At 40.3% G+C, this 19700-nt stretch overlaps 1 protein-coding gene across 4 annotated transcripts; it reads left to right on the top strand.

The window, feature by feature from the left end:
* Positions 1-198: 198 nt before the first annotated feature.
* On the top strand, positions 199-19411 carry TBP (TATA-box binding protein). 4 transcript variants are annotated; one of them, XM_045391785.2, is made up of 9 exons: positions 199-293; positions 2536-2558; positions 2693-2894; positions 7594-7997; positions 10991-11078; positions 13398-13489; positions 16098-16265; positions 17874-17968; positions 18651-19411. In XM_045391785.2, the coding sequence occupies exons 3-9, from the start codon at positions 2841-2843 to the stop codon at positions 18728-18730; spliced, it is 981 nt and encodes a 326-aa protein (XP_045247720.1). In that variant the 5' UTR covers positions 199-293; positions 2536-2558; positions 2693-2840; the 3' UTR covers positions 18731-19411. The 4 variants fall into 4 exon arrangements, with proteins under 4 accessions (XP_045247720.1, XP_045247721.1, XP_045247718.1 ...); XM_045391786.2 differs by having other exon boundaries at positions 2690-2894; XM_045391783.2 differs by lacking the exon at positions 2536-2558.
* The last annotated feature ends 289 nt before the right edge of the window (positions 19412-19700 follow it).

The following is a 19700-nucleotide window of genomic DNA, read 5'->3' as shown; positions in this document are numbered from 1 at the left end:
AGACGGCTGTGGCACGGCGGCCCCGCCCCGGAACTCCTCAAGAGCTTCGCCCCTCCTTACCTTAAGCTCCGCGCCTATGGAAACACAGGAAGTGACCTATGCCCACACTTCCCAGGGCCTCGGCCCTAGTGGGAGCAACTCGCTGAAGCCGAGGGCAGAGCTGGCGGAAGTGACATTATCAACGCGCGCCAGGAGTTCAGTGAGGTCAGGCAGGTTCGCTGTGGCGGGCGCCTGGGCCGCCGGCTGTGAAACTTCGTTTCCTCTGGCCCATGGTCATCTTTGCAGTGACCCAGGTAACAGCTTGTACTCTTTTCTGAGGGTTCGGGCGGAGGCGACCACTGCATTGAGGCCTGGGGGCAATGGTGGGGAAGAGAAGAGGAATTGGCGCGCGTGCAGGCCCCGCGGGGGACGTTCCTCCCTCTCGTGCTGCCGCCGTTCCGGCCTGTAACGGCCGCTCGGCCGCCGCTCCCGCCTGGTGCCCTACTCTGCTGTGTGTCGCCAGCGGCTTCCCATCGTACGATTGTGGGGCGCAGGGTACTACTGACGGGGCGGCGGCGGGCGGGACAGGACAGTCCCTTGCATCGAAGACCTGAAGTTTACCCTGCCCTGTCCTGCCACCGCTTCTTCTCCATGTTAGAAGGCAGATTCACCCTGGTCTGTGCCCGCCTGTTTTGCTACCAACATTGAGACTTAAGTATTTTGTCAGAATCCTGAGACAGCGGGCACGGTAGCGCTTAAGATATAATACACACCATTTATTTACGGGGCCTCCCATCTCTCGGTCAGGCCATCATGGTTTTCCAAATCTCTAGGTAGGCTTCTCTGTGAAAAGACTGTGCTTCATTTAGTTATACAGACACTAGAAGGCTATGCAGAATTAATTTGATTGCCTCCAAAAAATATCGGATTTGATGTTTCAATTTCCAAGAGCTGAAGATACCCAGCAAACAACTCTTTTCTGAGATAAATTAGTGCAGTAATCACCGTACGGTTTCTTCTGTAGACTTACTTGCAAAAAGTGGCCTGAAGCCACCGCAGGTCCTGGATAAATAAATCTCTAGTCCTACTTACAATGGGTTTAAATCCTGCCGTCATTATCTCTTGCCTCACCCTTAGATCCCTGAAGCGGAACTTCCAGCCTCTAGTTTTACTCCTCTCAAATTCGTCTAGTCTTGCCAAATTAGATCTATTCATACTGCACTTCCAAAATTCCATAACTGTTATTATTGCCTATGCAGTAACATTTAAAACTCCTGATAGTATGAGCCCACCAATATGTGCTATTTCATCTGCAGTGACCTTCTATACAGTCATACTAAGCTTGTCGCCTGCATTCTGCATCTTTTTTCAATCTGTTATCTCTTTCTGCTTGATTTCTCTTTTGTCTGAAGCCCTGTTTTGTAAATTCCTACTCACCTTGTGAGACCCAAGTTAGATGGTCCCTGCTTTGTGAAAACACTGCCCTCTCTTCATAGTAATTGGCTGTTAGTCTTTATTGTCTTCTCTTCCAGGGGTGTATATGGGCTCATTCATGATCACATACTGCATTCCAGGCATAGTGCTAGATGCAGAGATCACAAAGACATGTAGACTTTCAAGACTTAGCTTAGGCCATACCTGCTACTATAATACTATGTTTTACAGTAATTATTTGCATACCCTTCATATTGAACACTTTGATGCCAGGGACTACATCTTCCTATCTTTATATCCTCATCTGCAGCACTTTTGTTATTATAGGATAACTGTCAAAAAAAAAAAAAAAGCATAATTTAAAAAATGTCTTTGATACATTTATTTCCAGAAGCACAGCTTGCTTTCTTTTTTGGTCTGTTTTTCAGTGATGAGTATATAGCATAGATAGTTTTTGGGGGCCTTTGCCCTTTCAAAGTGATCGTCAGAGTCTTTCATATATTCAGCAAATATGTGAGTGTCTACTTTGTACCAGCACATGCTTGAAGTGCATATGCCTGAAGGGTCTTTGGACATATAATTTGTAACTTTGAGACCTCTAAGTTCCATGTGAGAATATGTTATTATAAACTCATTTCAGATGTATAGTGAGTAAAGTGATGACGATTTAAGAATAGTCAGATAAAAGGCACAGTTTGCACTATTGTGTTCTAAAGAGGTAAGGTTATTACGTTTATAAAAATTCAGAGCTTTATCTTTGTGCAGCTTTTTTTTTATAGTTTCATTACAGTAGGAGCTTGATAAATGATCACTCTGAAGTATATTGGATTGAATTTAATAGTTACTTAATTTTTTGCCCAAGACATTGTAGAGGATGTAAAATTGGGATATTTAAAGATCTGAACTTTGCCTAACAGTGCTGTGTATACAGTGCTTAATAAATATCCTACTCTGATATTACAGTTTCTTTTGGAATTAGTTTTCTGTAGGTGTTTTTCCTCAAAAGTTTTTAATGCTGGTTATGACAGCTTAATTTTGAGCATTATCTGAGTATTTAAACGTGTAACAAAATGATTTTTGTTTTGTTGGCGATTTTACATGCAATCACCGGAAACCTGGAAGGAATAAGACTTTGGGATTATAAGGTAAAAACAAATGTACTCCAGAATAGCTTCATTGGTTTTCATGTTTGTGTTTTGTATAGCCATGGAACTGGCTTATAGGACTGTATAGGTTACCTGGATCCTTAAATTAAACTTCAGACTTTTTTCCAAAGCAGCATCACTGTTTCTTGGTGTCTGAAGATAACCCAAGGAATTGAGGAAGTTGCTGAGAAGAGTGTGCCTGAGATGCTCTAGGAAAAAACTGAATGGTGAGACGAGTTCCAGCCCAAGGGTTTCTGGTTTGCCAAGAAGAAAGTGAACATCATGGATCAGAACAACAGCCTGCCACCTTACGCTCAGGGCTTGGCCTCCCCTCAGGTAATACAGCAGGAGGGAGAGAATAGGGAGGGCGGAAATCTGAACGGCAAGAGATGGTATCAAAAGGCAAGGAAGGGCATTTAATGATCTGTTTTTGAAAATGATTTAATATATTTTTTAAGCCTGATTTTGTTGAGATGTTCTATTAGGTTTTGAATGGGCACAATAGTGTTTATTTGGGGAGTCTGTTTGGAAGTTATATATCTATAAAACACGTAATCTTTTGATAAACACTTAGGAGAATGTTCCAAGTGATTATATAGGGTCTTTGATTTTGAAAATCACCCTCACCAGATTATTTTCTAGTTTTATTTTTCCCCTTTTACATTTCAAGCTCTCAACCACCCATCTACGATAAAAATGTTTCAGGCTGGGTTCGGTGGCTCACGCCTATAATCCCAGCACTTTGGGAGGCGGAGGTGGGTGGATCAGTTGAGGTCAGGAGTTTGAGACCAGCCTGGCCAACATGGAGAAACCATCTGTACTAAATATACAAAAATTAACCAGGCATGGTGGTGGGTCCCTGTAATCCCAACTACCTGGGAGGCTGAGGCAGGGAGAATTGCTTGAACCCGGGAGGTGGAGGTTGCAGTGAGCAGAGATCATGCCAGTGCACTCCAGCCTGGTGGACAGAGCAAGACTAGGCTCTGTCTCAAAAAAAAACAAAAACAAAAACAAAAAACCAATAACTTCTGTTGAAATATAATTTACATACAAAAAACACATTTTAAGTGTCTGTTTTGATAATTATATATACATGTATAAGTTACAGAACATTTCAATTATCTTAAAAAGTCCCTTCTTCCCCTTTATAGTCACTCTGTTGGCCCCAGGTAACTACTGAATCTGCTTTTCAATGCTGAAGATTAGTTTTGTCTATTCTAGAATTTCATATAGATGGAATCATACAGTGTGTGCTTTTTTGTGTATGTCTGATACTGTTTGTATATCAGTAGTTAATCCATTGTATAGCTAAGTATCACTCCATTGTTTGGATGTTCCACAGTTCATCCATTCTCCAGTTGCTCACATTTGGGGTCTTCCCAGTTTGGAGCTATTATGGATAAAAGCACTATAAACATTTGTGTAGACTTTGAATGTACTGTTTTTACTTCTCATAGGTAAATACTTAGGAGTAGGATTGCTAGGTCCTATATCAGTGTATGTATAACTTTATAAGAAACTGCCAAACTGTTTTCTGAAGTGGCTATATTGTTTCGCAGCATAAGAGATTTAAGTTGCCCCACATCCTCACCAACACTTTGTGCTGTCAATCTTTTTACTTTTACTCTAGTGATTGCTTAGTTATATTTTACTGTGGTTTTGATTTTTAATTTGCCTGATTACTAATGTTTCTGAGCACCTTGGCAAGTTCTTGGCAGCCACTCATACACAGGCCCACCTCACTTTACTGCAGTTGACTTTACTGCATGTTTGACAAATTGAAGGTTGTGATAAACCTGTACCCAGTGAGTCTGTTGGTGTTATTTTTCCAACAGTGTGTACTTGGGGTTAGATTTTGGTAATTTTTGCAGGATTTCAAACTTTTTATTATTATCTGTTATTGTTACCAAACTTTCTCTTTTTTTGTTTTGTTTTGTTTTTTTTGCAGTCACTTTGTTGCCCAGGCTGGATTGCAGTGGTGCAGCCTCGGCTCACTGCAACCTCCATCTCCCCTGTTCAAGCGATTCTTCTGCCTTAGCCTCCTGAGTAGCTGGGATTATAGGCATGTGCCACCAAACCCAGCTAAATTTTGTATTTTTAGTGGAGAAGGAGTTTCACCATGTTGGCTAGGCTGTTCTCAAACTACTGGCTACAAGTGATCCACCCGCCTTGGCCTCCCAAAGGGTTGGGATTACAGGCATGAGCTACTGAACCCAGTCAAAACTTTTCATTATTATCTGTTAATGTGATCAGTGATCTTTGATGTTACTATTGTAATTATTATTGAATGCCATAAACTGCACCCGTATAATATAGGAACTTAATTGATAAATGTCTACAATCTGACCAGCCATTCCCCCATCTCTCTCCCTCTCCTTGGTCTTCCCTATTCCTTGAGACACAACAGTATGGAAATTAGGCTAATTAATAACTTTACAGTGATCTTTAATTAAGTGTTCAGATGAAGGGAAGAGCTGCACATCTCTTATTTTAAACCAAAAGCTAGAAATGATTATCCTTAGTGAAGAAGGCATGTTGAAAGCTGAGACAGGCTAAAAGCTAGGCCTCTTGCACCAAATAGTTAGCCAAGTTGTAAATGCAAGGGAAAAGTTCTTAAAGGAAATTAGAAATGCTACTCCAGTAAACCGACAAATGATAAGAAAGCAAAACAGCTTTATTGCTTATATGGAGAAAGTTTGCCTGGTCTGGATAGAAGATCATGCTACCCACAACATCCCCTTAAGCCAAAGTGTAATCCAGAGCAAGGCCTTGACTCTCTTCAGTTCTGTAAAGGCTGAGAGAGGAGAGGAAGCTGTAGAAGAAAATTTTGAAACTAGCAGAGGTTTATTCATGAGCTTTAAGGAGAGAAGCCTTCTCCACAACATAAGAATACAATGTGAAGCAGCAAGTTATCTGGAAGATCTAGCCGAGATTATTGATGAAGGTGACTATACTAAATAATAGATTTTTAATGTAGATGAAACAGCCTTCTACTGGAAGAAGATGCTATCTAGGACTTTTATAGCTAGAGAGGAGAAGTCAGTGCCTAGCTTCAAAGCTTCAGAGGATTGGCTGACTGTAGTTAGGGGCTAATATAGCTGGTGACTTTAAGTTAAAGCCAATGCTCATTTACTGTTCTAAAATCATAGGGCCCTTAAGAATTACGCTAAATCTACTCTGCCTGTTCTCAGCACACAGAACAACAAAACCTGATGAGACCACATCTGTTTACAGCATGGTTTACAGAATATTTTAAGCTCTTTGAGATCTACTGCTCAGAAAAAAAGATTGATTTCAAAATATTACTCACTGACAGTGTGACTAGTTGTCCACAAGCTCTGATAGAGAAGAACAAGGAGATTAATATTGTTTTCATGCCTGTTTAAATAATATATCCATTCTTCAGCCCATGGATCAAGGAGTAATTTCAACTTTCAATTCTTACTATTTAAGAAATAGAGCAGGGCATGGTGGCTCATGCTTGTAATCTCAGTACTTTGGGAGGCCAAGGTGGAAGGATCACTCAAAGGCAGGAGTTCGAGACCAACCTGGATAACAAAACAAGTCCCTGTTGCTACAAAAAAAAAAAAATTAAAAATTAGCTGGTCATGGTGGCATGTGCCTGTAGTCCCAGCTACGTGGGAGGCTGAGGCGGGAGGATCACTTGGGTCCAGAAGTTAAAAGCTACAATGGAGACCCTGTCTCAAAGAAAGGAAACAGGGAGGGGCATATGCTGTAGCTGCCATAGATAGTGATTCCTCTGATGGATCTGGGCAAAGTGAATTGAAAACCTTCTGGAAAAGATTCACCATTCTAGATGCCATTAAGAACGTTTGTGATTCATGGGAGGAGGTTAAAATATCAGCATGAATAAGAGTTTGGAAGAAGTTGATTCCAGCCCTCGTGGATGACTTTGAGAGGTTCTAGACTTCAGTGGTAGAAGTTACTGCAGGTGTAGTGGAAATAGCAAGTGAACTAGAATTAGAAGTGAATCCTGAAGATGTGACTGAACTGCTGCAATTTTTTGATAAAACCTGAACAGATGAGGAGTTGCTTCTTGTGGATGAGCAAAGAAAGTGGTTTCTTGAGATGGAATTGACTCCTGGTGAAGAACTGATGACTGTGGAATATTCCATAAATGTAGTTGAGAAAGCAGCAGCAGCGTTTGAGAGGACTGACTCCAGTTTTGAACTACGTTCTAGCGTGGGTAAAACGCTGTCAAACAGCGTCGTGTGCTACAGAGACATCTCAGTGAAAGGAAGAGTCAGTCCTTGTGGCAAACTTCGTCAGTCTTATTTTAAGAAATGGCCACAGCTACCACCCTGATCAGTCAGCAGCTGTCAGCATCGAGGCAAGATCCTCTATCAGCAAAAAGATTATGACTTGCTGCAGGCTCACAGGATTGTTAGCATTTTTAGCAATAAAGCATTTTAAAATTAAGGTATATACATATTATTAGACATAATGCTATTGCACACTTAATAGACTATAGTGTAAACATAACTTTTGTAGACACTGGGAAACCAAAAAATTCATGCTGCTTGCTTCATTGAGATGGTCTGGAACCTAACCCATAGTATCTCTGAGGTATGCCTGTATCTTCATTTGTAATATGCCCTTCACATCTTTTGTCCTTTTTCATTATTTTATTTGTTGATCTTTTTTTATGGAGTTGTCAGAGCTCTTTATTATTCTGTTTACCAGTCCTTTCTCAGATGTATGTATTATAGGTATTTTTTTCCCAATCTGTGGCCTGCCTTTTAATTTTCTCAATGGTGTCTTTCAGAGAACAGAAGTTTTTAATTTTTCCAAAGTTCAGTTTATCCATTTTTCTTCATGTTTATCCACTGTGTGGTATTAAAGAAGAAAGCAATGTGTATAAGAATAGCTGGTTCTTCCGTAATTAAAGATTAATAACCCCATTATTCTCAGAGGGCGTCTGTCTTTGCACATCTCACCTGCTGTTCCACCAAGAAACTTCCACAAACACTCAGCAGCAGCCAGCCTAACCTGTTTTTCTCCTTGCTTTCCACAGGGTGCCATGACTCCCGGAATCCCTATCTTTAGTCCAATGATGCCTTATGGCACTGGACTGACCCCACAGCCTATTCAGAACACCAATAGTCTGTCTATTTTGGAAGAGCAACAAAGGCAGCAGCAGCAACAACAGCAGCAGCAGCAGCAACAACAGCAACAACAGCAGCAGCAGCAGCAGCAGCAGCAACAGGCAGTGGCCGCTGCAGCCGTTCAGCAGTCAACATCCCAGCAGACAACACAGGGAACCTCAGGCCAGGCACCACAGCTCTTCCACTCACAGACTCTCACAACTGCACCCTTGCCGGGCACCACTCCACTGTATCCCTCCCCCGTGACCCCCATGACCCCCATCACTCCTGCCACTCCGGCTTCGGAGAGTTCTGGGATTGTACCGCAGCTGCAGTGAGTACTTGGTGTTTTATGTTTCCTCCCACTTAGGAGTCCCTTTGAGTTGTGTTCCTGCTCTGTTTTCTGATGGATCCTTTTATTAAGGGAGGGAATGGCACTAACAGCAATTGTGTATCAAAATTTGCTTTATCTCACACTTGGGAAAGGGAAGCAAAGCCATCTTAGTCAGTGCCCTCAGTAAAAGGTTCTTAACAGGTTTAGGAATGTGGTCATTTGTGTTTATATACCTGAGCCAATAAAATTTAATGTGATTTTCACTGTCATTATTATTATATTATAGACATTTCCCTGTATCTGATATCGCCAAATCACAATGTTATGTAGTCTCTTTCCCTTATGCTATTTTAGGTCTTTAGTCACAGTATCAGTATAATTTCTGGCAGTTCTTGTTTTTTATTTTTACTGTGGGGACTGCATATGAATCTTTGAAGGTCTGTGTCCTTCCCACAAAATGAGGATGACTGTTCTTGTCCTAAATGGATTTTTCTACCTAAGTGAAGTGGGTTCTATATGTAACAGGGTATTAGGGATAGGAAATAATTTCATCTTCCTGAAAAAACAACAAATATTTCCAAATAATCCCCGTCAATAAGAAGCGTGCAGCTTTTCATGTTAGAAAGCTTATGACCAAATTAAAAGGTTACTTGCAGTCTCTGCATCTCCTCAGTTTTCTTGTACAGATACCTTCCTCCTTCATACTCCCTTTAGATCTAGTATTTCCTATTTGCATTTATTCACCTTGCTACATATATGGTTGTTGTTTATAAGCTATCTCTGATCATTTTTGGAACTTAGTGGTGTGTAATCGTGGATGCTGACTTTTACCCAAAGACCTAAATCTTGCCTCTACAATTTTGTTTGACCCCACACACAATTTTAAAAACAAAGTAATTTTAGTGATTTTAGAGACAGCCCTTTTTAGCTCACCCTTGTCTGTACCGCTCCCATGTGTCCAGCATGCTTGTCGGACTCCCAGGAAAATTTAAGTTTGCATTTCTGATTTAAATAATAAAGTATAAACAGTACAGTCAGGTGTTTGTTTCTTGCCGTGCCTTTGTTGTTCTGATACTCCCGAGAGCATCCAGTCATCCACGTCCCTGAGCTGCTCTCTACTAAGAACCCTCCTGCGTGGTAATTCAGTGCCCTCTCAGTCTTGTAGGCTTAAGAGGGATTAAGGCAAATATTTCATGAATGAAAACATATAAGAATACATTTAACAATTATGTGATGAAAGTTGTGATAGATGTACTAAAATCTACTTGATATAGTTCATCAGTGGACAAATGCTAAAGCCAGGTGTGTATACAACGGTGATTGGAAGGAAAGAGATGATATGGAAATGAAAACATTGTGTGGATCAACCTAATTGGCTTTACGGTTGTGTATCATAGACTGCCATTCTCTTTTGAACAAAATTATGAGCCATCAAGTTTTCAAAAGTTTTGCATTTTGACAGTATAAGAAAAAGAACCAGAAGCAACAGTGAGCTATAACCTATTGTATTTGAACCTATGTATTTGAAATCTGGACTCTATATTCTTGGGATGGTGATTGCCAGGTCCATGCAAGACACTTGTTGCGCAGTTAATTGCATTCAAAGGACATTGCCCATTTCAAGTATATGTACTTTATTTATTTATTTATTTATTTATTTATTTAAGACGGAGTCTCGCTCTGTCGCCCAGGTTGGAGTGCAGTGGTGTGATCTCAGCTCACTGCAAACTCCACCTCCTGGGTTCACGCCATTCTCCTGCCTCAGCCTCCTGAGCAGCTGGGACTACAGGCTCCCGCCACCATGCTCGGCTAATTTTTTTGTATTTTTAGTAGAGACGGGGTTTCACCGTGTTAGCCAGGATGGTCTCGATCTCCTGACCTCGTGATCCGCCCACCTCAGCCTCCCAAAGTGCTGGGATTACAGGCGTGAGCCACTGTGCCTGGCCAAGTATATATACTTTCATAAGCAGAAAAAATGTATAATGAAAATGTAGGTTTTTGTTTAAATTTTTATTAAAACTTCTAATAGAGTTGCTTTTTAGTATATCTTTATCCTTGTATAAGTTATTTATTAAGTGATGTAAGAACACTGAGAAATGTAAAGGGTCAGTGGACCCAGATGGCTCCGTTTATCCTTATTTACTGAGAGATAATTAGAAGAGAAAGCAGGGTTTTGCCTTTTTTTTTTTTTTTTTTGCTAAAGACACTTAGCTGTTGTTTTTCAAAAGATACGTACTTTGAGAGAACTCATTTTCATAATAAATAGTGACTTAGGTTTGCCAGGCGTGGTGGCTCATGCCTGTAATCCCAGCACTTTGAGAGGCCGAGGCGGGCGGATCATGAGGTCAGGAGATCGAGACTATGCTGGCTAACATGGTGAAACCCCATCTCTACTAAAAATACAAAAAATTAGCCGGGCGTGGTGGCGCACGCCTGTAGACCCAGCTACTCGGGAGGCTGAGGCAGGAGAATGGCATGAACCCAGGAGGTGGAGCTTTCAGTGAGCCGAGAATGCACCACTGCACTCCAGCCTGGGCGACAGAGCGAGACTCCGTCTCAAAAAAAAAAAAAAGAAAAAAAGTGACTTAGGAGTAGGGTGGTGGTGGTGGTGGCTTTTCAGAGCTCACAGGTGAGAAATGAGTTTGTCTGTGAGAAGGCTAAGGGCATGGCTCTGGAGACAGACTCAGATCCTGGCACCTCCACTTGGGAGCCATGTGCATCCTGAGGAAGTTGCACTACCTTTAAGCCTCAGCTTATTTATCCGAATGTGGGAATACTGGTAGCTTCTACCATAGTGCATTATAAGTATTAAATGGAATAATCTATATAAAATGCTCAACATGTGCATGATACTTGTTAAACAATAAATGTGAGCAATTTTAAAAAATTAAAGCCTGGTTGAAATAATCAAATGTGTGCATAATTTCTAACACCTCATCCAGTGAAGGTTAAGTAATTTAAATAGTCATGTTTTCTTTTTAAATTTCTTACAGAAATATTGTATCCACAGTGAATCTTGGTTGTAAACTTGACCTAAAGACCATTGCACTTCGTGCCCGAAATGCTGAATATAATCCCAAGGTTAGATCTATTTTAATGTGTTTCTTTTTTTTTCTTTTTTGTCTTCTCTGTCATGTCTCTATATTTTAATGTATTTCACGCTATGTAACAAATGTCTGTAGATCACTCTAGGCACAGTGGCTAATGCCTGTAATCCCAGCACTTTGAGAGGCTGAGGAGGGAGAATTGCTTGAGCCTAGGACTTCAAGACCAGCCCAGGCAACATGGCAAGACCCTGTCTCTTAAAAAAAAAAAAAAAGAAAAAGAAAGAAAAATCGGCCAGGCTTGGTGGCTTACACCTGTAATCCCAGCACTTTGGGAGGCCGAGGTGGGCGGATCACCTGAGGTCAGGAGTTCAAGACCATCCTGGCCAACGTAGTGAAACCCTGTCTCTACTAAAAAGACAAAAATTTGCCGGGAGTGGTGGCTTGTGCTTGTAATCCCAACTACTTGGGAGGTTGAGGCAGGAGAATCACTTGAACCTGGGAGACAGAGGTTGCGAGTGGAGATCGCGCCATTGCATTCCAGCCTGGAAACAGAGCAAGACTCCATCTCAAAAAAAAAAAATCTGTATATCAAAGAGTTTGTGTTATGCTTATTCCTTGACACCAACAAAATGAAGATCTAAAGTAAAATGTGCATTGTTTTGTATCTTTTATTGAGTGTCTGTGATATCAGAATCCCTGGGAATACAGCAGTCTATAAAACAAGCTAAGTTACATATATATTGTATTGGGATCATGTGAAGAATTTTGTATATGTATAGGGATGATGTTTGCCAGCTATAGTAGGCAAAGTAATTTGGATAAACATTAGCTGGGTTGAGAGAAGTGTTAGTAATGGACTTAGGGTGCATTTTAAAACCCCTGAAACATAATGCCTAAGATCTGAAAGATAGCTAAGCTAGGGGTCTGAAAAATCTCCTTTTAACCACTCATAATGAGTCTGTATGACATGTAGCATTTTAAGAATTAATCTTTCATCTATTATAATATTTAGTTGAATACATAATTTTATTACTTTATGATCTTAAGTGAAGTGATACTTAACCAATAGAAATAGTAGAGGAAATTCTGGAAATGCAAAATAGCTAGGCTTTTCCTGGGACTTAGATAAACTACTATACACTGCTAGCTTTTTTAGATGTTGATAAAAACACAGGGAAGACATAGAGCAGTTTTTAAACTAAAATTGTTAAAAGCCAGGCACGGTGACTCAGACCTGTAATCTCAGCACTTTGGGAGGCCAAGGTGGGAGGATCGCTTGAGGCCTTCGAGACAAGCCTGGGCAACATAGCAAGACCTTGTTTCATCAGAAAATTTAAAAAATTATCTGGGGTTGGTGGCACACACCTATAATCTCAGCTACTTGGGAGGCCAAGACAGGAGGATCTCTTGAACTCAGGAATTCGAGGCTGCAGTGAGCCATGATTCCAGTCTGCACTCCAGTCTGGGCAACTGCAATCCAGTCTGGGCAACAAAGTGAGACTCTGTCTCTAAAAAAAAAAATTAATAAAATAAAAAAATAAAATTGTTAAAACAATCTAGTTTGTCAGAGTCATCTCAATTAGAAATACATAGGTTTTTATTGTATAATTAAATATAATGTATTAAAATATTTAAGTTGTTTCAAAGTAATTACTTGCTTTTTATCATGTACCTAATAACTGAGGCCATTAATTCAACCCACAGTTGAAATATTTTCCCCATGAGTTACCATCTTAGCAAGAAAATTTTCTGAAAGAATTAACGTGTTTCAAGCATAAAAAGCAGAAAATAAAAGTTAAAACTGTGTTTCTTTCCTAATTTGCATTTATATGTGTTTAATACATTAATATTGTTTCTAAAGGCCAATTGGAAGCAGGATTTTACTTCATTACATATTGGTATGCTTGTAATCTGATTTATTAATTCCATTAAGGTAGGAAACGTTTATTGGTTTATTTGCCTCAAAATTTATATTAATAAAACAAAATTTATCATTAGAGAAACTATAGTCATGATAAGCAGCAAATATAAAGTAGAAACCGAAGCACTGGTATTTATTGAGAACATAACCAAATTTTGCAAACATTTCTGTTGGTGGAATGCTCATGTGAAAGAACATACAGATCTTGGTATAACTTTGTCACAATTGATTATTTTCTGCTCCTTATGCAAAGGAATATTTGTTACATGTGGTGTATGCAAATCCTTTACAGATACGCAGAAATACAGGACAAATATTTTGATAACTAGATGTACTATGTCCTTCCTACCAGTTGTGATTTGTCAATGTGTAGTTCTCCTAACAAAATTGAGCAGTTTGGCATGACCTCACTAATGATTCTCTCTATTTTAGCGGTTTGCTGCAGTAATCATGAGGATAAGAGAGCCACGAACCACGGCACTGATTTTCAGTTCTGGGAAGATGGTGTGCACAGGAGCCAAGAGGTAGCCGTAAGAAATTCATTTTTCTGGTTTATGGGTTGTGAACGAGTTTTTAGGTTATTAGGTTAGCACTTTAACATGTTATTACTGCTTTCTTATTAAAATGGTTGATTCTATTAATTGTAGATACCAGTGATTTCATTTTCTTAAAAATTAGATATGGACAGGTATGGTATCTCACACCTATAATCCCAGGAGGCCAAGGCGGGCAAATCACTTGAGGCCAGGAGTTCAAGACCAGCCTGACCAACATGGTGAAACTCCATCTCTATTAAAAATACAAAAATTAGCCAGGTGTGGTAGTGGATGTCTGTAGTCCCAGCTACTTGGGATGCTGAAACATGAGAATCGCTTAAATCTGGGAGGCGGAGGTTGCAGTGAGCTGAGATCACGCCACTGCACTCCAGCCTGGGAGACAGAACAAGACTCTGTTCCCAGAAAATAAAATAAAATAAAATTAGGTAAGATGTAATACAACATCAGAACTATTAATAAAATTCCCTTTTTGTGAAAAATGTTGTAAATAACACAAATACATCTTGAAATGGAAGAAAAAATTGGTCAAGCTAATGGTGTAAGCTAATGGTGTAATTGGTCAAGCTAATGGTGTAAACTTCTAAGCTAATGGTGTAAGAGCTTTGCAGACCTTACTGGGCCGGACAGCATGACAACACCACATGTGTTGACTGCAGAAACCTGCCGTCTCACTGGAACTAGCATTCATTATGAGCGTTTGAGTTGTGCAGATCCTAAGGAATGTACCCCTGTTATAACATGTCATTGCCTGTATTCTGCGTTTGAAGTGATCCTGTCTGAAGGTTAGTGCTCTGGGGCCCTGACTGTTCTAAACAGAGCTCATATACCTGATAGAAGTCAAAAACTAGGGGGAAAATTAGTGACATTACATTCATAAATGAACTGAACAAATACACTAAAACTTTTTAAATGAAAGCGTATTAAATGTACTTGGCGGTGTCAACACATAGAAGGGGGCTGTGGATATTTTTGCTTATTCTGAAGTTTGAAATTGTCTTTCAGTGAGGGGAATGTCATTGGTGTGGACATTCTGGCTCCTGGTCTCCAAGTTTTTTCAGAATGCAGGACAAGGATCTGTTCTTGCCTTTCACTACCCCTTGGCCACAACATGCAGTAGTAACCTCTTTAATTAAGAGCCTTTTTGTTTGCTTGTTTTCCCCTGCATGGAATATCAGAAACTTTTGGTTTATCAAGGCAAACTTTTCATGCAGCATTTAGTCTTTTTGTCCCAGAGCATCTGAAAACTGAATATTGTATGTCTAGTTGGATGACTGTTTCATCAAGACAAGAAACCACCAATAAATTTACCTGAAAATTAAAAGCATAGCATATATATATATGCTTGATTTTTGTTCTTCCTGATCCCCTGTGCCTGATAGTCTTTTTATGGTAATATTTTCACATTCTTTTTGTTGTTGTTGTTATTTTTGAGACAGTCTTGCTCTGCGCCCAGGCTGGAGTGCAGTGGCGCAATCTGGGCTCACTGCAAGCTCTGCCTCCCAGGTTCATGCCATTCTCTTGCCTCAGCCTCCCAAGTAGCTGGGACTACAGGTGCCTGCCACCATGCCCAGCTAATTTTTGTATGTTTAGTAGAGACGGTGTTTCACTCTGTTAGTCAGGATGGTCTCGATCTCCTGACCTCGTGCTCCACCCACCTTGGCCTCCCAAAGTGTTGGGATTACAGGTATGAGCCACTGCGCCCAGCCAGCCTTCCTTCTTTTCTTTTCTCTCTTATTTTCTTTTTTTTTCTGTTCTCTTCTCTCCTCTCCTCTCCTCTTTCTTTCTTTCTTTCCTTTTTTTTTTTGTTGTTGTTGTTGGCGGAGTCGCCCAGGCTGGAGGGCAGTGGCACAATCTTGGCTCACTGCAACTTCCACCTCTCAGGTTCAAGTGATTCTCTTGCCTCAGCCTCCCAAGTAGCTGGGATTACAGGTGCCTTCTACCACACCCGGCTAATTTTTGTATTTTTAGTAGAGATAGAGTTTCACCATGTTGACTAAGCTGGTCTCGAACCCTTGACCTCAGGTGATCTACCTGCCTTGGCCTCCCAAAGTGCTTGGGATTACAGGTGTGAGCCAGCATGCCTGGCCCACATTCTGCTTTTCTTATGTAAGCTCTGAACTGCCTCAACAAATGACATCATAGGAATGTCTATTCATGATGAGTCTTGGTATAAAAGAGAATAGAATTAGTGAATACATTGTTCAATAATAAATCTCATCAACATTTTCTGATCAATATGAAGTTTGTTAGTTTTCCTCTCAGTAGAAATGCATGGGCTAAAATATAGAAATAGTGATGATTGATGATGGTGATAATTCACATCTATAAAATCTAGGGCTACAATAATTTGGCAGATTGAAAGGTCATTTTGGCAGACCTACAGTTTTCTGTCAAGGATCCAGGAATACTTTATAAGGAAATTGTGAATGTCTGTCAGTCTTTTCTCCTATTGCAAGGGGGCTGACCAGTTTACACTTTATTAGTCTCCTGTTTAGGACTTTTTATAAGTTATTAGTCTAAATAAATATTTTAGCTGAGTCTGAGTATGAATAACTCACTTTTTTCCTTTCCCTAGTGAAGAACAGTCCAGACTGGCAGCAAGAAAATATGCTAGAGTTGTACAGAAGTTGGGTTTTCCAGCTAAGTTCTTGGACTTCAAGATTCAGAACATGGTGGGGAGCTGTGATGTGAAGTTTCCTATAAGGTTAGAAGGTCTTGTGCTCACCCACCAACAGTTTAGTAGGTAAGTCTGAAATGTATTATGATTGCTTTTGGCAACAATTCATTTATAATCTAAACATTGTTCAGAATAAAACACATGTAAAATATTCAGTATGTGAGAACAGTTGACATGGTTATAATTGTATGTATTCTTGCATTGTCTTCTTGATGTTCTCAGTGACATTTATCACTCTCACCAGCCTCTGCTTCCCTTGTCACTTAGCAGTACCCATAACTCCCCTTTACTGGACTGAATTTGATTCTGCTTCTATATGTTTTATCATTTGATTGCTGAATACACTTGGAATGCATGAATTTAACCTAACCTCTTGTATCAATTTTTTTTTTCCCAGTTTGGATCTTCTCTTTTAGTCAGCATTGTGTCAGATCTACCAGCAAAGTGTGAAGTTGAGCCGTAGGAACAACTTTCTAATTATCTTCCCTGCTACTTGCAGGTGAAGACTCACAGGCAGGCAGCCCTGCCCACCTCACAGCCTCATCTCATGGTCTTCTGGTGTCTGTTCACAGGCACACTAGTTCTGTGTGCCCCTTGGGCTCACTTGGTTCCTCCTGCCATGGGCCTGTGCACTTGCAGCTTTTATGCCTAGTACACTCATTTCCCTTTTCACCTAGGAAGCTCCCACTTGAGTTCCGTATGTCTACGCATTCCACTCTTCCTCAGAGAAGCCTGTCCTGAATTTTGTCTTAGGTCAGACACACAGAAACAGAGGCATCCTGTTTTCAGTCTCTCTGAACTAAGAAAAATGAGATTACTAGGCTTAGAAGAATATGTACCAGGCCTGGCCTGGTGGCTTAAGCCTGTAATCCTAGCACTTTGGGAGGCTGAGGCGGGGGGATCACTTGAGTTCATGAGTTCAAGACCAGCCTGGCCAACATGGTGAAACCCCGTCTCTACTAAAAATACAAAAATTAGCTGGACGTGGTGGTACACGCCTGTAATCCCAGCTACATGGAAGGCTGAGGCAGGACAGTCACTCGAATCCAGGAGGCGGAGGTTGTAGCGAGCCAAGATCGTACTACTGCACTCCAGCCTGGGCAACAGAACAAGACTCCGTCTCAAAAAAAAAAAAAAAAATTACACACACACACCCCCCAATAGTCCATTCAGTCAGACAGCTCAATCAGGTATAGGTTAATTCTCAGGCTAGTATATCAGAGTGATTGAATTTCCTGAACACAATTGATAGCTAGAGAATATTTCAATTTAAGGTGAGATTTGATTAAAAGTTATAGTATCAGATCTTAGAAGTAAATGATTATTAGGTAGGTAATAGTAATTATTAGGATTGTAAAAGTAGGTGATTATTATCAGAGACTGCAGACATAACTACAGGGCTCTTCTTAAATCAGAAAATCCAGACTCAGTAGAAATGGGGTAAAGTGATAGGAGGGCAAATAGCCTCCCATCCAATGGTTATCAGCTGATGGCTAAAAGTTGGCCTCACTTGCTTTAATTATTCTATCCTTTGATGCTGCTTGAAGAACTGTGCTTTACCTCTTGACTAGTTTGCTTGTTTATTCAGTATTTTTCCTTGTACAGGTTCTCATTTTATTTAAAAGCACACAAAGCTCTTAATTTCTAAACTGTTTTTTGCAATTTTCCTTCCAGTTATGAGCCAGAGTTATTTCCTGGTTTAATCTACAGAATGATCAAACCCAGAATTGTTCTCCTTATTTTTGTTTCTGGAAAAGTTGTATTAACAGGTAAGTTGTAACAGGAAGTAGTATCTGAACGTTTGTGTTTCGAGTATGGCATTTTCTCAGTGCTGAAAAGAAATTTCAGTGTCGGGACAGTGGGCTAGCTTCTTGCACAAAGGCCTCCCACCCAAGTCTTATGAGAAACGTGCCCACTAAAGGCACAGTGAGAGCAGGGAAGTCTGACCACAGCCCTGCAAGCAGGTTTCCATTTACAGTCAGGAGGTGAGCACTGCATTGAAATAGAAGATGGTGTTTTCACTTGGAATTAGTTATCTGAAGCTTTACGATTCTTCAGCAATATGATTATGAGACAAGAAAGGAAGATTCAGAAAAGAGCTTAGTTGAAGGCAGCAATTGGGAGAAAAAGATTCGGTTGTTATTGCCGTCCTGCTTAGTTTAGGGCCTGGTTCAGGACCAGGAGAGAAGTGTGAACACATGCCTCTTGAGCTGTAGAATGGATGCGAGATGCTGGAGTCACTAAGATGATTTTTTAAAAGTATCGTTTTATAAACAAAAATAAGTTTGTGACAAGGGGTTCCACCATTAATGTTTTCATGCCTATGCCTTAATCTGACTGGGTATGGTGAGAATTGTGCTTGCAGCTTTAAGGTAATAATAATTTTAACTTCTTAATATGTTAAGAAGTGCCATTTCGGTCTCTCATCTCTACTTCAACTTGTCTTCTTAGGTGCTAAAGTCAGAGCAGAAATTTATGAAGCATTTGAAAACATCTACCCTATTCTAAAGGGATTCAGGAAGACGACGTAATGGCTGTCATGTACCCTTGCCTCCCCCACCCACTGTTTGTTTTTTTTTTTTTTAAACAAATCAGTTTGTTTTGGTACCTTTAACTGGTGGTGGTGTGAGAAGATGGATGTTGAGTTGCAGGTTGTGGCACCAGGTGATGCCCTTCTGTAAGTGCCCACCGCAGGATGCCGGGAAGGGGCATTATTTGTGCACTGAGAACACCGCGCAGCGTGACTGTGAGTTGCTCATACTGTGCTGCTATCTGGGCAGCGCTGCCCATTTATTTATATGTAGATTTTAAACACTGCTGTTGACAAGTTGGTTTGAGGGAGAAAACTCTAAGAGTGAAAGCCACCTCTACAATTGATTGGACTTTTTAATTTTAATGTTTTTCCCCATGAACCACAGTTTTTATATTTCTACCAGAAAAGTAAAAATCTTTTTTAAAAGTGTTGTTTTTCTAATTTGTAACTCCTAGGGGTTATTTCTGTGCCAGACACATTCCGCCTCTCCAGTATTGCAGGACAGAATACATGTGTTAATGAAAATGAATGGCTGTACATATTTTTTCTTTCTTCAGAGTACTCTGTACAATAAATGCAGTTTATAAAAGTGTTAGATTGTTGTTATGATACCTTGTAAGAGTCATGTGATCATACTGTTTTCTAAAAAGTTGTATTTTAGATATAATGCCTGAAACCATTTTGGTGTCTGCTTGTTTGTTTCAGTCAATATTTCATTACATGCTTCAATGAAAGCAAATTAATGATCAGAACTCACAGTTGCTCAGGAAACGTGTATTTATTACCTTCTATATATTGAGCAACTCCTGTTTTCTAGGTACTTTCCATACGGTGCCTGGAATCCTCACAGAGCTGCAGTCAGGTTTTGTTCCTCTGTTGGAGGTGAGGAGATAATGGCCCCCGCTGAGACTTGGCTGAGGTTACACAGTTAGTAAGTGGTAAAAATTAGTGAGTCCTTCAGGTGTAGA

The sequence above is a fragment of the Macaca fascicularis genome, chromosome 4 (assembly GCF_037993035.2).
Source record: "Macaca fascicularis isolate 582-1 chromosome 4, T2T-MFA8v1.1".
Classification (NCBI taxonomy): domain Eukaryota; kingdom Metazoa; phylum Chordata; class Mammalia; order Primates; family Cercopithecidae; genus Macaca; species Macaca fascicularis.
This window is presented reverse-complemented; position numbering and strand designations above follow the sequence as displayed.

Coding starts and splice junctions, on each gene's coding strand:
- TBP (XM_045391783.2), top strand. CDS start 2,841: ATGGATCAGAACAACAGCCTGCCACCTTACGCTCAGGGCTTGGCCTCC. Junction 2,895..7,593: donor AGGGCTTGGCCTCCCCTCAG/GTAATACAGCAG, acceptor TGCTTTCCACAG/GGTGCCATGACTCCCGGAAT. Junction 13,490..16,097: donor GTGTGCACAGGAGCCAAGAG/GTAGCCGTAAGA, acceptor TCCTTTCCCTAG/TGAAGAACAGTCCAGACTGG.